At 48.9% G+C, this 19,984-nt stretch overlaps 2 protein-coding genes across 2 annotated transcripts in view; one reads left to right on the top strand and one right to left on the bottom strand.

Annotated features, from left to right (window-relative positions):
* Nucleotides 1–9,378, top strand: part of KIF7 (kinesin family member 7) — a 33,310-nt gene extending 23,932 nt beyond the window's left edge. The window contains exons 17-19 of the mRNA XM_044388405.3: nt 527–725; nt 909–1,055; nt 1,247–9,378. Coding sequence (XP_044244340.1) covers nt 527–725; nt 909–1,055; nt 1,247–1,620 — 720 coding nt within the window. The 3' untranslated portion in view covers nt 1,621–9,378. The remainder of the gene's footprint in view (nt 1–526; nt 726–908; nt 1,056–1,246) is intronic.
* TICRR (TOPBP1 interacting checkpoint and replication regulator) overlaps nt 2,349–19,984 on the bottom strand; it is a 42,182-nt gene continuing 24,546 nt past the window's right edge. The window contains exons 16-22 of the mRNA XM_026510460.3: nt 11,242–11,332; nt 9,915–9,976; nt 8,759–8,893; nt 8,012–8,169; nt 4,134–6,255; nt 3,913–4,038; nt 2,349–3,106 (exon numbers count right to left, since the gene is read on the bottom strand). Coding sequence (XP_026366245.1) covers nt 2,994–3,106; nt 3,913–4,038; nt 4,134–6,255; nt 8,012–8,169; nt 8,759–8,893; nt 9,915–9,976; nt 11,242–11,332 — 2,807 coding nt within the window. The 3' untranslated portion in view covers nt 2,349–2,993. The remainder of the gene's footprint in view (nt 3,107–3,912; nt 4,039–4,133; nt 6,256–8,011; nt 8,170–8,758; nt 8,894–9,914; nt 9,977–11,241; nt 11,333–19,984) is intronic.

Raw genomic sequence — 19,984 nt, 5'->3', positions numbered from 1 at the left:
TGGTTGATTGGCCCCTTCGGTGTACCCGGATCAGGGGTTCTGAACAGGGAGGGTTTGCCCCCAGGCGACATCTGGCCATGTCTGGAGATGCTTCTGGTCCTCACCGAGCGGGGGTGGAGGCAGGGACGCTGCTAAACCCTACAGCACACGGGATAGGCCCCCACAGCCGCAGGCTCTCTGCCTGCAGCGTCAGTAGTGCCAAGCTGAGAAGCGCTGGCCGCAGTGAGACCCCGCAGCTCGAGGCTCCGCCTGGGAGCGGAGGAGCTTGTGACGAGGGAGGAGCCTGAGGTGGGGAGAGAACGCGAGCCTCATCTTGAGAGCGGACTCTCGTCATTGGGAAATCACTGCCTCGAACACTGTCGCGGTGTCTGAGGCCGTCTTGGCTCAGTGGGACCCCCCGGTGATGTTCTAGTGACATCTGCGGTGGGGCCGTGGTGGCAAGACGGCCGGACAGCTGTCCCCGGTCAGGGACGACCTGGTGAAGGGAGCCAGCGCTGGGGGCTGAGCGCGTCTGGCTTCGGGACAGGTAGTGACGCTCCGAGAAGAGCAGCACCAGCAGCAGATCGCCTTCTCCGAGCTGGAGATGCAGCTGGAGGAGCAGCAGAGGCTGGTCTACTGGCTGGAGGTGGCGCTGGAGCGGCAGCGGCTGGAGATGGACCGCCAGCTGACCGTGCAGCAGAAGGAGCACGAGCAGAACGTGCAGCTGCTGCTGCAGCAGAGCCGAGGTGAGCGCCCGGGCCCGGCCCCCGCTCCTGTCCACCCGCCTGCCCCCGGGCCCGGCCCCCGCTCCTGTCCACCCGCCCCCGGCCCGGCCCGCTCCTGCCCACCCGCCCGCCTCGGCCCGCTCCTGTCCACCCGCCCGCTCCTGCCCACCCCGGCCCCTCACCCCCTGGCTCTGTGCCCCCCAGATCACCTCGGTGAGGGGTTTGCAGACAGCAAGAGGCAATACGAGAGCAGGATTCAAGCTCTGGAGAAGGAGCTGGGCCGCCACATGTGGATGAACCAGGAACTGAAGCAGAAACTCGGTAGTTGGAGCGCGGCTGGCCCGAGCAGGGGTACTTCTCCCCGAACCAGCGAGCTGGCCCCCGTTTCCCCACCGTGCAGTCAGGCTTCGGCCGTTGGGGGAAGCTTGGAAACCAGGCTAATTTCAGCTCTTTCCGGGGCGGTTCACACGTTGCTCACTGTGCAGGGACACTGGGCGGCGGGGCCCTCCGGCCTGTGTCTAATGAGCGTCCCTTACTCCCAGTGGCAGGTGCGGAGAAGAGGACCCTGTGTCTGGAGAACAGACCGCCCCCGGGAAACGAAGAGGAGCTCCCCGCCGCGCCCGAGCTTCTCTGGCAGCAGCCCCTCCCCGACGGTGCCCCCCGCGCCCGGGACGAGGTGCGGGACTTGGTCCGGGCCCCGCTCCCGCTGACGTGGAAACGCTCAAGCCTGTGCGGTGAGGAGCAGAGCTCGGCCGAGGAGGCGCGGCCTCGGGAGGCCGCTGAGCCCCTGGTAGGGCGGGTGCTACCTGGGGGCGAGGCGGGTCTGCCCTGGAACTTCGGGCCCCCGGCCAAGCCCCGGAGGGACCTGCGCAGAGCCAGTCCGGGGATGATTGACGTCAGGAAAAACCCTGTGTAGGCTCGCGGGCCGAGCCCTCCTTGGAGGGACCCTCGGAGCCTGCTGCGAGGTCCGGCTGCCTGCCTTCGCTTCTGTGAAGGACGGTCTTTACTTCCCACCGCACAGTCGGGTCCTGATCTTTACCCAATTGGAGTCAGCAAATTCGGCTACAGCCCAAATGAATTGGACTCATCCTTTTTTAAATATGCAAACTCCTGGCCCTCATTTCCTTTGAGCTACGGTACCAGATTGCCACCTTTTGGCTTGAGAGTTTGCAAAAGGCACTTCTGGTCTTGAGCCTGTGTGTGCGTGCCCGTCGTTCTGGGGCGCAGCCAGTGCCGGACCCAGAACACTCAGTGGCAACAGGGTCAGGTTTTAAATGGTCTTATGTTCATGGTGGGAGGGGGAAGCTGGGCATATTTTTAGAACTTTGTAAAACCATTTTTATAATAAATGAGAATCTCTGAAGGGAGAAATAGGAGTTTTGACTTGGTTTTATCTACAAGACTCGAGAATCTGATCTGAGGACACGACAGGCCGGAAAGCTTTTCCGGGCCCCTAGCCCAGGCTCCCAGCAAGCCGCTCCGCCGGCCCCTCCCTGCTGCGGCTCCCTGCGCACGGTGAGGACGGGGCTGGGGCCGGGCGGGGTTTCAGGGCTGACTTGGAGACGCGGAACCAGGAATTGCGGGAGCTCGGCCAAGGTGAGTCAACCTGAGGCCTCAAGGTTTCAGCAGAAAGGCACGGAATGCTGCGTAGCCAGAGAAGATTTTATTATGACGTGGGGAAGGTAAGAAATTTATTCTGCTGTCGGACGCAGCCTTCAGCTTTGTGAGGGACCCGTGAGGAGCCCTTTCTCCCACTTCACAAGTGAGGGGAGGGGTTGTTGGACTGACCTTGGTCTCTCAGAGGCGGGGGCTGGAATGGGAGCCTGCTCTTAGAATTCCGTCTGCCTCCCAGGCTGTTAGAGCACCCGCCTTACCCCCTCCCTAACCGGGGGCAGGGCTGGGAGGAATGCAGCCCAGGAGGGGGATTAAAACCCCTAAGGGACTCCTGTGGGAACCGGAGCTGACACAGCAAGAGCGGCCCGGGCCCTAGTACCTGCAGGCCCACGGGGAGCGGGCTGGCTTCGCCTTGAGCTTCCTCCGTTCCAGGGAGCCCTGCCTATTCCTGTTTCTATGCAGCGAGCCCAGGGGGACGCAGGCCAGATGAGTCAGGCCCTGGCTCAGATGCACGGACTTTCTGGGGTAAGAATTCCTCTAGGCTTGGAGCGTGGAATTCCCAACACAGCCAGAGAAAATGGCTCTCGGAGCGCTTTGTCCGCCCCCGAAGGCAGCGGCTCTGGCCAGGCTCAGTAGTGCGCGTAGGTTTAAGCCCCTCCAGCACTTCCGGCGCAACTAGCTCATCAGCTTCTTCCGCGTGTAAGTTCTGCTGACGGGGCGTCTCCTGGAGAACGCTCGGCTGAAAGGAGATTCTTCGGCCGTGGAGGGGAGCACCCCCATATCCTCATCTAGGAAAAGGCAGAGAGGGCACGCAGGACGTGAGGACGGAACAGAAGAAAATGGGCTTGAACTGGACAGAGGTCCACACGCGCGTGGACTTAACCCCAGCACTGCCTGCCCGTTCTCGTGTGCAGAAGCGCCCCCTGCGCCTTCTCCCAGGCTCGCCACCCCTCCGTCAGCACGGGGCTGGTGGCGGTTTGAGAAAGCAAAGTACTGCGGTCTGAGTTCCCTCAGCTGGACCGTACCTTCTGCTGTTCTACGTGATTTACATCCTGGTCTCAGGGAAGGGCATCCGCGGAGGCCTCGGCCTCCTGCATTCCCCTTCCGGTCTAGATGTTTCTAACCCAGTGCACTGAGCACCCTCAAGCCGGTCCTTTCCCAGGTGGAGTCGAGGAAAGGGAATCCTGGAGTCTGAAGGTGGATCACAACAGCCAGTCCTTAATCAGAGCACGTGTACAGAAGCGCAGGGGTGTCACGACCCCCACCAGGGGGGAGCAGCGGGCTGCCAGCGTGCCACCTGCCACCCATGCTGCCCGACACATGCTCCTCGGGTTCCAGTGACACACAGTATGCGGTAGGTCCCCGTCACTGCTTCCAGAAGCTGTTTAACCACACAGTGGAGTGCTAGTGTGGAGTTTCTCTGGGAAGAGCACAGGACACCACAGGGACAAAGCTCTCTGTCCCATACTCGGGCACTCCTTCCGACTCCTCCACAATCCTGCTGCCTGGCAACCCTGAGCTCACTCTCGGGAGTCCCCCAAAGGACCCAAGTTTGGTCCGCATAAGCCTCCAAGACCTTTGCTGAACAAGTCACCTCTGGCATCGGGATCCTGCGAGGAAGGTGTCCTCCCTGGGAACAGCAGCGGGGACTGGGTGAGGGCCTGCAGGCCGCTGGCCGAGAGGCAGCTCCGCAGCGCACAGCCAGGCGGGGGCGTGGAACCTACGGCCAGGGTACAAGGTGAGCACGGTCCCGCAGCACCCCCGACAAAGCAGCCTCCTGATGCCTCCTTGCCCCACACTGCCAGCCAGACTCACCTGGAACGAACACGTCGTCGTCCCCCATGGAGGGGAGGTGCCGCCCACCGGCACCTGGAGACGGCTCCTCGCTCCTGCCAAGCTCTGCGTCTCCTCGCTGCTCCTCACACACTCTCTTGGCTTGACACTCCGCTTCATCCTCAGCAGGAAGGAGCCTCTTCCTGGAACCCAACCCAAACTGTCCCCAGGAGGAGGCTTCCTCAGCCTGAGACGCACTGTCCCTGGGAGGCGACTGGTCTGGCAGCTGGCACACCCCCTCAAGCTCAAAGTCCCCCAAGTGGGGAGTCCTGCTGCTGAGTTCAAGGCCACCTCGCTCCCTTCGCTCCGGCTCGAGCAGCGACCCACCTACAGGAAGGTCAGTGCCGACGTCGCCCCTGCCGGTGGAGCTGCTGCCCACCGCCCTCTTCCTCCGCGGCCAGTCTTTAATGGTGTCGGGGGTGGTCTTCCCGCTGTGCTTGGGAGACGGGGTCCAGGGAACACCGTCTGTCTGAAACGGAGAGGGGGTGCTAGAGGGGCAGTGGGTGGGGGTACAGGACTGGCAGATGTAGGTCTGGCCCCCGCTCTTGCCGGGGGTGCTGTGCGAGGCGCGGAGGCAGGGGGGCGACACGTAGGTGGCTTCAGGTCTCCCCGAGGACTTGCTGGCCCCGGGCATGCCGAGGCCGGGGAGGGAGCTCTCCTCTCCCAGGGACCTTCCCTCCCTTCTCAGAGGCTCAGCTTCAGCCAGGCAGCTGGGGTCGATCTTCTTAATCCGAAGCTTGGGAAGGCCGGAAGCTTGCATCTCCAGCTCCACCTCGTAGGTCTGGGGGCTGCCAGAGCCTTTAGGAGGCCGCGTCGACGCCGGCGGGCGCCCCAGCTGCGTGGCGGCCTGGCGCTGCCTTCTGTCTGCGGTGCGGCGCAGGGCGTAGGACGGCGTGGGGGGAGAGCCGGGCTCGCGGGGAGGCGGGGAGGGAGGACTCCCGGGGTTGGACGGAGAAGGCTTCTCCTGGGCCACCGCCGTCCTCGACACCGCACCTTCCTCTGCGGGTGTGACGTGAGTGTGTGAGCCATCGCTGTCGTGGTGCTCCGCTTCGTCCAGGAGAGTGAGATAGTCTGTGCCGCTCCCAGGAAGCAGAGGAGAGGACATAGGCCAGTCACGCCCGCAGCCAGGCCCAGGGTAACTGTGTCTTCCAGGAGAAGGCTGAGGAGAGAGGATCACTTCCTTCCAGTCCTTTCCAGTGTCTGTGAGGGTGGCTGGGCTAGCAGCAGCAGAGGTGCTCGGCTGGCACTCGAGGGAGCTGCTTTCCAGCATCGAGGTCTCTCTCTGCCTTTTTCCAATTTTAGGGGTCCGAGGGGGCACCGGGTCAGACCGGGCCATCTCCGAGATTCGGGGGGGAGTGGAGGGAACAGGACGGGAGAGAGACGAGGCTTCAAGGGGTGCTTTCTGGGGCCCTTTCCAATCCAGTTCTTCAGCAGGAGGAGAGTCTATTGAAAATTTCTGAAATGGACTCTTGGAAAGCTCACCTAAGGGAGAGGCCAAAGGTTTTTCTGGAGAAAGATGGGGAGAAGTCAGAGTCGTGCTCCCCACTGTCTTGGGGACTGAGACCGCTTTATCCTTCCGTTTCCGCATGAGGTCCTCTGCCTGAGCCGCCCTGGGGACACAGGGACGGTGGTGCGTTTGACCTGGAGGGGTTTCTCCTCGCCCCCTGGAGGCTGCTGCTCTCGGAGGCGTTCTCAGCGCGGACCCCACAGGAGTCAGACCGTCACTCCCGGTCAGGGCTGCCGGGCAGGAGGTGCTTTCGGGACTGGAAGTCACTGAAGGTGGCCAAGTAGAATTCAGAAATCCAGGTGGCTGACCACCCGGCCTTTTGGGAGTTCTTGGAATCTTCTTTGCAAGAGGAGACGTTCCTCCTTTTGCCAGGGAGTGTCCTTTCCGAGGAGTGACTTTGGGTTGAGATGGTGAATCCCAGCTCTGTGAGGCGTCTTTTAAGGAGCCCTTGAAAATGACCTGTTTGGCAGGAGTCACTTCTGTAGGGGGTTTCTGCTGCCTTTCAGGGGTGCGCAGTGGCGTTTGTGGCGTACGAGGGAACCTTCCTGGTGTAGCTTTAGAAGAGCTTGGAGATTTCCGGTTACTCTTCTTAGGAGTCTGGAAAGAGATGCTTCTTTCAGTACCTAAATATCATAACCCATCTTCTCTACCGAGCAGTTTTGGCCCCTCTAAGACAATGAGAAAGGCAGATGGGAGATTCCTGGGCAGCCGATGGAACGGCCAGAAGCTGGATTTCCAGTAGTGACACGTTTCCACTTCCAGCCATGACCCAGATTTCACTTGTCTACTTTTTCTAGCACCAAACGCTGAATCTAATCTTGGGTCTAAGACAAAAAAATTCTCATAATGTGCATACGGCAGCTAAACCAGGCTTTGCCTCTAACGATGTATCACTCCACCAGTCACAGCCACCGTTCTCTTCAAGGAGACAGCTCCTGCCCATCTCTGCCTAACGCGGCCCCCAGGTGTCATGTCCTCTGCTGTTCACCTGCATCCAACCTGTGCTTGCGATGCCCCCACTATGTGCCGGGCCCTGTGTGTGCGGATGAGAGGGGAGGTGCAGTGTGGAATATACGGATACGTAAGGTACAGCAACACAGCCGACCGCTCAGGAAGGAGACTCCCCAGCCAGAAATCTCCCTCCCTTTCTGCAAAACGCAGTTACGCACTCCCAACAGTAAAGGAGATTGGACACCTACCGTTTCTACAACCTTATTTGATTATCTCAAGGGAATCCTGGTCTAGTGGGCATTTCACGTTCAATGGGGCACAGCCAGATGATAGCAGTGTCGCCAGTGCAGGGGACAACGTGGGAGCACAAGAGCGGGCGGCTGTCTAACCCAGCTCAGAGGAAAGGGGGACAGGAACAGTGAGTCAGGTCTTTAAGAATGGGTGTCAGCAGATAAAGGCCAAAGGTGGGGAAGTGGGGAAGAGGAAATTCTTGGGCCTTTGCTCTATGGTTTTCTGTGCCTAAAATGAACAGCAGCCGTGTGCAGGCCAGAGTGCAGCCTGATGTTGCCGGGAAAGGGGATTATGAAGGGGGGGGAAGGTTGAGGGGCAAGGCCGGCAGCCAGCCCACAGAGGCCCATGCCTGTCTGGGTAGGACTGAACCTGGTCTTGGAGATCGGTGGTCTTCAAACCCATCCCCAGAGCTCTGTGTCTTCCCCCAGCCTCTAAGCCGTATATCGGGTTTCCAAACAAAGATGATTATTTTTTAACACAAGGGTTCCGTTTTAGGAAAACCTAGAAAACCCTGCTTTAAGAAAGAGTCGTACAGCTTTAAGCAAAGTGATGCAGTGTGAAAGATCACTCTGGCCTCTGGGGGCAGGATGGACGTGAGAGGGGAAAAGGCAGTTGAAATGTTGCAGGCAGAATTGAAGGCAGGCAGGAACTGCAGGGGCTGGGGAGGAGGGAGTGGGTATCAAATGTGGTCTGTAAATGAAAGTGGCAGGACTGAGTGATTGGCTGTGTCCGGGAAGAGGGAGAGGTCCCGTGTGACTCGCAGCTTTCTAACGTGGGTGACTAGATCAGGTGGGCAATGTAAGGGAAACAGGACTGATCCCTACACATTTCAGAACGATATGTGCATAGTGTATGATAAAAATAGTGGATGAAACCAACAGATTAGAGGAGATCATTTCTGTTTTCTCCCCACCCCAAAGGCCTCACCCAGACTGCTGCCTTACGTCCCCACGTACCCGATAATCATTCATCTGGATCAACCCAGTCACCACCGAATAGCTATTAGATCGCCTGCTTTCTCTTCCCTCATGTAACTCAGTGGGTTTTCTTGGCCATGACTCTGTTTTCCTCTCGAGACCACACTATTTTAAACATTATAGAAATGTCATACCTGATATGCTGTGGGTATCTCAGAGCCCAGTGGGTTTCTCAAAGGCCTTTGAATTCGTGCTGAACCCTTCTCTGAGGGACTGACCATCTCAGACAATGCCCCAAAAAGCAGCCTCTTGGGAGAACGAATACTTTGGTTTGAAGAACTTTCTCTTTGGCCTGCAAGTCAAAAAACAGTGATTCTTTCTCAGCTCCTGCCCTCCCAATACTAATAGAACAGCCAGTCCATACAAGATGACAATTTGACAATTTTTTAGAGCAAGTGGGAGTGGGGAGGGATCCTACCTAATTATGCCAGCAACTACAATTATTGCTGCCATCTTGAATTTTAATAAGCCAGCATATAACTTTAGCCCTTATATGTCAGGCAAGTAAAACTATTTGTAAATATAAAAACACGTATCTGAGGATCCAGACTGATGATGGATACAAGCACCAGGGACAAACCAGTATTACCTTCTACCTCGGACACCTGGGTGCAGAACATGAACACAAGCTGGAAATAACGGGTGATTCCTGTTGAGTGGATACACTGCCTCTCAGGACAGCGTGGATGACCGGTTGTAGGAATCCAGAGGGAGGACACTGTTACTGATGGTCATGCATTGTTCATTACCCTGAACCTCTAACGGACATACCTGTTCTGCTCCAGTGTCAAGAAACAAAATGTCAAATTTTGTACTTTTCCCAAAAACACGTCCCACCAAGTAGGCCCAGACTCCTGAAGGCAGGTGGGCAAGCATGTTACCTGACTTGTCTTGCTGGAATGAGTGAACTCTTTGCACACTTCGAGACTTCGGCTGAGACCCAGAATAGAAGGAACCAGAATTTGTCCTGCTGAGTGACAGTTGCTTGATTCGAGGACTTCGTCTCAAGCTTACTTCTGCAAAACCAGAATCCCAGTTAGTAACCATGAAGAAATGTAAGCTTTTTACATTTTCCCATGTATGAAACGGGTAAAACTTAATACCACACACAAGATGGAAATTGGACAAATTACTAACTTTGAAACTTCCGAAGTGTTGTAACAGAGCTACGAAGGGTATGATCTATGGCCCCAAACCAAATCCAGAAAAACCACTGACCCACTAGACTGTCACCCTCAGAAGTCTCAAACTGTCACCGTTTAACCACGATGTTGGGTGAAAAAAAGGTTTGTATAAAGTAACTTCTATAAAAGATTTTTAAAGATTGCAGTTTTCTTGTTTATGTTACACACATCTGTATAGAAATAAGTACCTGTAAGAGTATATTAAAACTAAAATGTTAACAGTATTTCAGAATTATGGGATTACCAAGCGACTATTAAAAATTTGGCTTTTATTTTCTGATTTTTCTACAATAAAATTACTTGAATCATTAAAAAAAGGTTTTTGGGGGGAAACTCCTGCATCACAAATTTTTTTTTTTTTTAAGATTTTATTTCTAAGTAACCTCTACACCCAACATGGGGCTCACACTCACTACCCTGAGATCCAGAGCCTCGTACTCTATGGACGGAGCCAGCCAGGTGCCCCCAGGTGGACTTTTACAATAAGCCACAAACCTCTGTATTACACTGTGGTTAGCCTGTGCCCTGAATTCCAATACTACTGTGTAGAAAGTTTTCTGCAGAAATCCCCTTGGCAAATTCTGTGTAAGAGGCCATTTTCTAAAAAATATCTACTGAATTATATTGTGGGCCCAGAGCTATCACATCTCTAAAATTTTAATCTTAGGATATGCTGAGCGACAACACAAGTACAGAAAGGTTTTCACAGAAACTAGTTACAATGCAACACAAAAGAGGGGCTCCTGGGTGGCTCAGTTGGTTAGGCATCTGACTCTTGATCTCAGCCTGGGTCTTGATCTCAGAGTCGTGAATTCAAACCCTGTGTGCAATGCAAAACAAATGTAGGTAATACCGTCTGCTCCTTTTTCTGGGGACTCTTCGACAATATCGATATCAGGACCAGGATCAGAGGACCTTAAGGAACAATAAGCATAAGGATTATTCAGTGTCACTCACTATTAACCCCTACTCCATGCACATTAGAGATCCAGCCTCTCACCTCACGGAGCAATAGAGAGCACAGGGTTTGATGACACCAGCGTTTGCACGCACGCTCACCCAATTTACTGTCCAAAGTAAAACGGTTAGAATGCTTTTTTTTGGAAAGCAGTTTTACAACATAAAATTTAGAAATATGTATGCCTTCTAATCCCCCAATTTCACTTCTTGCCGTTTGTCCTGAAGATTCTTACACAAGGGTGTAAAACCCGTACACAAGTAATGTCTAGGTGAAACCTTGACAAGTCTCCCTACTGCTCCCGTGAAGTGCAGCTAAAAACCCTGGATGTCGGGGCGCCTGCGTGGCTCAGTCGTTAAGCATCTGCCTTCGGCTCAGGGTGAGGTCCCGGCATTACGGGATCGAGTCCCACATCGGGCTCCTCCACTGGGAGCCTGCTTCTTCCTCTCCCGCTCCCCCTGCTTGTGTTCCCTCTCTCGCTGGCTGTCTCTCTCTGTCAGATAAATAAAATCTTAAAAAAAAAAAAAAAAAAACCAACCTGGATGTTATATGTAAAATGAACTACAGACTAAAAGGTGGCAAGAAGAGGCAGACTGGCTGGGGACCCCAAGATCCCAGGAGAGACAGGACAGTGAGCCCCCGGAGTTACCTTTTTGCTTCACAGATCCCAGACTGGGTGCTGGGAGAAGGGACAACCCGAATACATCAACAGGTACAAAAACTGCCCTAAGGAAAGCCCGTTCTCTCTAAAGAACCAGGAAAGGGGCTGCCTAGCATGACAAACTTTCAGACGCTAATTGCCATGGAAAACTGTGGCCCCACCGCACCCATAGGCCAAGTTCAGATCCTAGACTTCCAGCCTTGCCTAGCAGCCACGACGACTCCATCCAATGATGAATGATTTTTAAAAATGCTGAATATCCATTTGATGGAATGCTTCTCAGCACACGTACATACACACACACACACGAACTATGGACACATGCAACGCCATGGATAAATCTCAAAATAATTATGCCAAGTGTAACAAGGGAGACAAAAAAGTACATTCTGTATGGTCCTCTAGCTTTCATAGAATTTACAGAATGCAGAACGCTCTTTGGTTATAAACGAGACCGTGGAGGTGTGAGTCACCAGAGGCTTCGGAGATGGACAGCAGCCCACAAGACCATTAGCAAGGGTGTGTGGGTGCACGAAGCAGCTAGACAAGGATGTTACTCACCTGCCCTTGATTTGTCTATGAAGAAGCCTTCTGGACACTTGCTTATGTACTGGAGTCTCAGCCACACTCCTAGTCAGCAGTCTGTGATAACCTAAAATGTAAACAGCATAAATTTCATTTAACCTTATCAAGAAGTGGCAGCAAGCCAAAGGGGGCAGTTTAAACTTATGTGTGGCTTGCTACTCATGCCAGAGTGGTTCTTGCTTGTTTTCACTTAATGGTTTTTGCACTAATGTCTAACCATAGGATTCAATTGAACATGATAACAACAGTTTATCAGCATTAGAGACTGAGTAATCAGCCAATGTAAAATACTGTAAAATTATTCTCTAATAAGCAGTCCTGGAAAAAAAAAATACTTATTAGAACGAATACATTCACTCATCAGTGGTTTTTATGATTAAATGAAATAAAGTATGCAAAATGCTGATATGCCACGCAGCTTCAAGGTATTTAATAAGATCCAGCCAGCTGGCATGAATTTTTGCAGATTATGTAACTGAGCTACTCATGGAAGAACTAGTTTAAAGGGACTTAAAAGTGACTAGGAAGAGGGCGCCTGGGTGGCTCAGTTGGTTGATTGTCTGCCTTCGGCTCAGGTCATGATCCCAGGATCCTGGGATCGAGCCCCACATCAGGCTCCCTGCTCAGCGGGGAGCCTGCTTCTCTCCCTCCCTCTGCCTGCCGCTCCCCCCGCTTGAGCCCTCTCATCAAATAAATAAAATCTTAAAAAAAAAAAAAGGTGACAAGGAAGAGAAGGGATATCAGCAGGAATGTGGCATAAGGACCTCTGAAATAACTCTCCTCCATAAAAGGAATGAGAACACTGGGCAAAAATGGGCAAAATCAGCTTCTTTAGAACTCTGGAAATTAACCAGTTTATAACAATCCATGGAGTATTTATCCAAGAAAGACAGTGAATCCCAGTAACAGCGAGCTCCACAGAACTTCATCTTGCCTGTGTCCTGACCCCCTCTCCCCAGCCCTGTAGCCGTGAGAACCAACCACTGTGCAAACCAACAGCCCAGGGGCCTGTGAATGGGCCAAACAGGACCGAGGCGCCTCCAAAGCGCCCCTCCCAGCTGTCATTATCTGACCCGTCTGGCCGCTTCCTGCAAAACCCCATGCTCCAGGGTGGTCCCTGTTTGACCTCAGCACTCACCCAGTGCAAACAACCTCTTTCCCGGGAGCACGTACTGAAACCGGTCGGCAGCAACTGTAAACATCACAGCTGCCAGAGGGAGTGGACAGCTGGGGCAAACGCCACACTAACCGAAAGTTTAAAAGGGAACACTGGGGAAGGAGGCGTCTACGGGGGCCTCTGTAAACCTCCAACATATTCCTGGGAACCTAAAACTCCATGCAATGTAAGGGTGTGTGCCTGCCTCCGAGAAGCCTCTAAGGCCTAAGCTGTCACCGTGGCTAACCCGGAGTCTTCAGTACTCAGCCAGGCAGCTTACCTTTCTGAGGAAATGAGCCAATACACCTCGGCCCTCGGCAAAGGCTGAGAAGCTTAGTGGTTCCAGGCATTTAAGGAAATCTGTCCGATCACGAACAGAATCACCGAGCTAACTGAGCCGACATCAGTGACCACACATGACAGAACACAGGCTTTGAAGAATTAGTTCAGGAAAGTCACCAAGCAAAGAATGGCACGAATGATAATCAACCCTGGCTGGGAGGGTACAGGTCTGTCCGAACTGCCTTGTTATGTCGTCAATAAAACACGAGACATGCAAAGAAGCAAGAGAGTTTGGCCCAGGTGCAGAGAAAGAGAAAAAAAAACCAAACCAGTCATCAGAAGCAGTCCCCGAGGGATTCCAAACACTGGATTTGTTAGACCAAGACTCTAATTAGCTATTTGAAATATGTTCAAAGGCCTAAAAACACCACATCCAAAGAACCAAAGGGAAGTAGGAGACTGAGGACTTGCCCCAAAGAGAACATCAATAAAAAGACAGAAATCCTAAAAAAAGAACGAAACAAATTCTAAAGTTGAAAGATGAAAAATGTATGAGAACGGCTTTGGCAGAGGAGTCAACGAATTTGAAGATGGGCTCATTTAGATTACCCGGCCTGAGGGACAGAAAAAGGGTGATGAGAGACTGCCTCAGACACTGTCAAGCACAACATTCACATACGGGAACCCCAGGAGAGGAGAGAGAAGCCCGAAGAACATCTGAAGAAATGTGGGCTGAAAACTTCCCAACTTTGATGAAAGACAGTACACATCCAAGCACCTCAATAACCCGAGAAGGATAAAGTCGGAGACCCACACTTCCACAAACCATAACCAAACTGTCAGAAGTCAGAGAGAATCTCGAAAGGAGCCAGAGATCAGGGAATCGTCAAGTACAAAGGATCCTCTAGAAGTGTAACAGCTGATCTCTCATCAGGAAGGAAGGACAAAAGACACTGCGACGATGTATTCAAAGGGCTGAAAGAGAAAAGACTCGACCAAGTATTCTATATCCAGCAAAATTATTGCTCAAAATGAAGGAAATTAGCATGTTCCCAGATCAAAAACAAACTCCCCCCCAAAAACAAAACAGAATTTTCAAGTAGCAGACCTGCCCCACTAGAGGGAGCCCCTCAGGCTGAAAGGGCACTCAAGGGTGAGACGAATGCACAGGAAGAACTAAAGAGCACCAGTGAAGGAACTGCCTAAGTAAATATAACGTATGGCACAAAAGCACTTTTTGTCTGTAACTCTTTTTCTCCTAGGAGTTAAAAGACAAAGTGATAATTATAAATTGCTGTTGATGGGGGTGCTTGGGTGGCTCGGTCAGTTAGGTGTCCGACTCTTGATCCCAGCTTGGCTCTCAATCTCAGGGTCCTGAGTTTGAGCCCCGGGCTGGGGTTCCACACTAGGTCATGAAGCATACTTTAAAAAATAATTAAATAATAAAAAATAAATTGGTGTTGATGGGCATACAATGTACAAAGATGTAATGTGTATGAAAATACAGCACGAAGGACGGAGTAGGAAACAGAACTGAATTTATAGGAGCAAAGTCTTAGAGTACTATTGAAATTAAACTGGCATTAATCTGAATGAGGCTGTTATATTAATCAAAATCCCAGCGGAGTGGGTGATGTCACATAAAATAGTGCCATAATCAGCTCTCGGGGTTGGTCTCTCCACCAAAAACAACTAGTAAGCTAGGGGGGAAAATGATCAGAATCAAGTATTTTGGAACTATGGGACCCAACTGGACACTTGTAACAATAAGGGAAATGCTTTATATGAAAAGGAGATGCTGATTTTTGATAAGGGACACCATGCATGAACAGCTATGATCTCCTTTCCTCAGCCCCGCTGCAGCTGTGGGGAGAGGCCCAAATTCTGGGAGCAGCTGGCCGGTGGTAGAGCAGACAGACAGTGAGGACCCTATCCTCCAAACCTGGGGCTGTGTGCTTTGGTCAATGTGGTGGACCCCTGAGGGGCTGGTGCACACACTTGCCTTGGTTTTGGACCTCTCGGGATGCACTGGCTTTCCCTTAGTGCACCCCTGGGAAGACTATTTTTTTTTTTTAAGATTTTTTAAAATTTTGAGCGAGTAAGACAGAGAGCACACATGCAAACGGGGAGGGACAGAGGGAGAGACACTCAAGTGGACTTCACATGGAGCACAGAGCCCGACTCAGAGCCCGACTTGGGGCTCAATCTCACAACCCCAAGATCATGACCTGAGCTGAAATCAAGAGTCAGACGTTTAACCAACTGAGCCACCCAGGTGCTCCATCCCTGGGAAGATTTAAAGGGACAAGAATACCTTCTTGTTTTTTCCTTTTTGGAGTTAGATGTTTAAGGAAATCTTTGTCAGGTCACTAGTTAACCACAGAAATAACAGAACAGAAACTCCAGTGACCACACACAACACGGAATACATGCTTTACAAAAAGTCTGGAAAACAGAGCAGATGTTTCAATACACACACACACACACACACAAAGTCACTGGTAAAGGACATCAAATCGTTTTCTTTTTTTTTAAGATTTTATTTATTTATTTGTCAGAGAAAGAGACACAGAGAGCATGCACAAGCAGAGGGAATGGCAGGCAGAGGGAGAAGCAGACTCCCTGCTGAGCAAGGAGCCCAATGCAGGACTTGGTCCCAGGGTCCTGGGATCATGACCTGAGCTGAAGGCAGTCTCTTAACGAACTGAGCCACCCAAGCGTCCCCAAATCAAGTTTTCTAAATATGCTCAATGAGTTCAAGAAAATCACAAAGAACTAAAGAAAATCAGGAAAACAATGTATGAACAAAATGAGGGTATCAATAAAGTGATAAAAATTATTAAAAGAGGGGTGCCTGGGTGGCTAAGGTCATGATCCCGGGGTCCTGGGGTCAAGTTCCACAATGGGCTCCTTGCTCAGCAGGAGCCTGCTTCTCCCACTGCCTGCTGCTCCCCCTGCTTATGCTCGCTTGCTCTCTGACAAAATCTTTTTAAAAAATTGATAAAAGAAACCAAATTCTCAAACTATTCCAAAAAATAAAAGAGGCAGAAAACTTCTAAATTCATTCAACAAGGCCAGCATTACCCTGATACCAAAACCAAAGACACTATAGAAAACTATAGGCCAGTATCTCTGATGAACGTAGATGCAAAAATCCACAACAAAATATTAGCAAACTGAATCCAAAAATACATTAAAAAATCATTCACCACAATCACGTAGGATTTATTCCAAAGATGGAAGGGTGATTCAATATTTGCAAATCAGCAGGATACTTCACACAAACAAGAGAAAATACAAACCATATGATCATCCCAATAGATACAGAAAAAGCATTTAACAAAATACGACATCCACTCACAATAAAAACTCTCAACAAAATAGGCTTAGAGCGAACATACCCTCAACATAATAAGGCCATAGATGAAAAACCCCCACAGCTAACATCATACTCAATGGTGAAAAACAGAGCTTTTCCTCAAGATCAAGGACAAGAGTGTCTACTCTCAACCACTTTTATTCAACACAGTGCTACAAGTCCTAGCTGCAGCAATCAGACAAGAAATAAAAGGCATCCAAATTGATAAGGAATAAGTAAAACTGTCACTATTTGCAGATGACACAACACTATATATAGAAAACCCTAAAGATTCCATCAAAAAGCTACTAGACTGATAAGTGAATTCAGTAAAGTTGCAGGATATGAAATTAATATACAGATATCTGTTACATTTCTACACACTAGTAATGAAGTAGCAGAAAGAAAAAGAAAAAAGGGGCGCCTGGGTGACTCAGTCTGTTAAGCATCTTCCTTCAGCTCAGGTCATGATCCCAGGGTCCTGGGATCAAGCCCCACACTGGGCTCTCTGCTCAGAGGGAAGCCTCCTTTTCCCTCTCCCTCTGCCCCTGCTCATGGGCTCTTTCTCTCGCTCACTCTATCTCTCAAATAAATACAGAAAATCTTTTTTAAAAAGTTTTAAAAAATTAAAAAAAGAAAAAGAAGACAATCCCATTTATAATTGCACCAAAAAGAATAAAATACCTAGGAATCAACTTAACCAAGGAGGTGAAAGAACTGTATTATGAGTAGTATAAAACACTGATGAAAAAGATAGAAGATGGCACAAATAAATGGAAAGATATACCATGCTCATGTATTGGAAGATTTAATATTGTTAAAATGTCCATGCCACCCAAAGCAGTCTACAGATTCAATACAATCTCTATCAAAATACCAACAGCATTTTTCACAGAACTAGAATAATACTAAAATTTGTATGAAACCACAAAAGACCCCAATTAACCAGAGCAATCTTCTCAATCCCAGATTTCAAGATCTACTACAAAGCTGTAGTCATCAAAACAGTATGGTACTGGCACAAAAACCGACTCACAGATCAACAGAACAGAACAGAAAGCCCAGAAATAAGCCACACTTATATGGTCAATCTACAACAAAGGAGGTAAGCATATACAATGGCAAAAAGACAGTCTCTTCAATAAATGGTATTGGGAAAATTGGACAGCTACATGCAAAAGAACGAAACTGGACCACTTTCTTACACCATATACAAAAATAAAATGGATTAAAGACCTAAATTGAGACCTGAAACCATGAAAATCCTAGAAGAGAACACAGGCAGTAACTTCTTTGACATCAGCCTTAGCAACTTCTTTCTAAATATGTCTCCTCAGGCAAGGGAAACAAAAGCAAACATAAACTATTGGGACTACACCGAAATATAAAAAGCTTCTGCACAGCAGAGGAAACCAACAAAACGACAAGGCAACCTACTGAGTGGGAGAAGATATTTGCAAATGACATATCCAATCAGGGGTTACTGTCCAAAATACGAACTCAGGCAAGTCAACACCAAAAAAGAATTCAATTTAAAAATGCGCAGAAGACCTAAAACAGACATTGCTCCAAAGACACCCAGATAGCCAACAGACACATGAAAAGATGTTTAACATCACTCATCATCAGGGAAATTCAAATCAAAACTACAATGACATATTGCATCACACCTGTCAGAATGGCTAAAATCAACAACACAAACAAGTTGGCGAGGATGTGGAAAAAAGGGTATCCCCGTGCACTGGCTGGTGGGACACAAGCTGATGCAACCACTGGGGAAAACAGTATGAAGGTTCCTTAAAAAAAATTAGAAATAGAATTACCATATGATTTAGTAATTCCACTACTGGGTATTTACCCAAAGAAAATGAAACCACTAATTCAAAGAAAAGATATAAGCACCCCTATGTTTATGGCAGCTTTGCAATAGCCAAGATCTGGAAGCAACCCAGGTGGCCGCTGACTGATGGATGGATAAAGATGTGGTACATATACAATGGAGAAGGACTCAGTCATAAAAAAGAACGAGATGTTGGTATCTGTGACAACATGAATGGTCCTAGAGGGTATTTTGCTAAGGGAAGTGAGTCAGAGAAAGACAAATACAGTATGGTTTCACTTACATGTGGAATCTAAAAAACAAAACAAAACAACCCCCGGACTCTTAAATACGTAGAACTGGGAGTTGCCTGAGGGGAAGTGGGTGAGGGATGGGTGAAACAGATAAAGGAATTAATTTTCAAATATAAATAGGTCAAACAGATGAACAGTAATGCACTCCACCCAGCAAGAGCAGAATGTACATTATTCTCACGCGTACACAGAACATTCTCCATTAACAGGACAAATGGTAGAGCATAAAATAAGTCTCAGTAAATAAGACTAAAATACAAGGTTTGTTCTCCAACCACAATGGAATGAAAGTAGAAATTAACAACAGCAGGAAATTCAGGAAACTCACAAATACACAGAGGCCAACACACTCTTAAATAACCAATGGGTCAAAGAAGAAATCACAAGGGAAATTAGAAAATATTTTGATATAATGAAAACACACCATACCCAGACTTACAGGATACAGTTAAAGCAGTGCTTAGAAGGGAATTTGTACCTGTAATGCCTGTATTAAAAAAGAAAGATCTCTAATCAATAACCTAAAATTAAAGCTCAAAAAGATCAAACTAACACCAAAGTAAGTAGAAGGAAGGAAATGATAAAGAGTGCATAGGAAATCAATGAAATCAAAAATTAAAAACAACAGGAAAAAAAAAAAAAATCAACGAAACCAAAAGTTGGTTCTTCGAAAAGATCATTAAATTGACAAACCTTAAACTAGACTGACCAAGAAGAGGGAAAACCCAAACTACTATGAAAGAGGGATCATAGATACTGACCTCACAGAAATTCAAAGGACTATTAGGGAATGCTATGAGCAACTGTTTAACAGCAAAGTCGATGACCAAGAAGAAACAGACAAATTCCTAGAAAGACACAAACACTGAAAACAGACTCAAAAAGAAACAGATAATCTAAAGAAACCTATAAGAAGTAAAGGATGGAATTAGTTATCAAAAAAACTCCCCACAAAGAAATACTCAGGACTGGCTTTAATGTTGAATTCTACCTAACATTTTAAAAAGAATTAACATCTTAAAATATATGGTCAGTTTACTTTTGACCAAGATGCCACGACAACTGAATGAGGAAAGAAGTCTTTTCAACAAATGGGACTGGGACAACAGGATAGCCACATACAAGAGAATGACATTGGGCTCCTATCTCACACAAAATAATGCACAAAAGTTAACTCAAAATGGACCAAAGACTGAAACGGAACAGCTTAAACTCTAAAATTGGATTAAGTAGTGGTTTTTTAGCTATGACACCAAAAGCATAAGCAATGACAAAAATTCATAAATTGCTTTAAAATGGACTTCATCAAAATTATGCACTTTTTGTGTAGTGTAGGGCACTATCAAAGTGAAAAGACAACCCACAGATTGGATATCTACAAATCATATATCTGATGAGGGACTAATATCTACAATATATAAAGAATTCTTGCAATTCAACAATTACAATTTTTAACTGACATTTCAATTAAAAAATGGGCAAAAATTTGCATAGACATTCTCTAACGTAGACATACAGATGGCCAGCAGGCACATGAAAAGACGCTCAACATTAGTCATCAGTGAAGTACAACTGAGAACCACAATGAGATCCCACTACACACACACCCAGGAGGACACTTAGAATCGAAAAGAGAGACAACAGGGGCCCCTGGGTGGCTCAGTCACTTAAGCAACTGACTCTTGATCTCAGCTCAGGTCTTGATCTCAGGGTCGTGAGTTCAAGCCTCGGCTGGCCTTCATGCTGGGTGTAGAGCCTATTTTAAGATTTTATTTATTTATTTTTAAAGA

Source organism: Ursus arctos, unplaced genomic scaffold (genome assembly GCF_023065955.2).
Source record: "Ursus arctos isolate Adak ecotype North America unplaced genomic scaffold, UrsArc2.0 scaffold_28, whole genome shotgun sequence".
Taxonomy (NCBI): domain Eukaryota; kingdom Metazoa; phylum Chordata; class Mammalia; order Carnivora; family Ursidae; genus Ursus; species Ursus arctos.
Note: the sequence above shows the minus strand (reverse complement) of the source record. Positions and strands in the feature narration are given on the sequence as shown.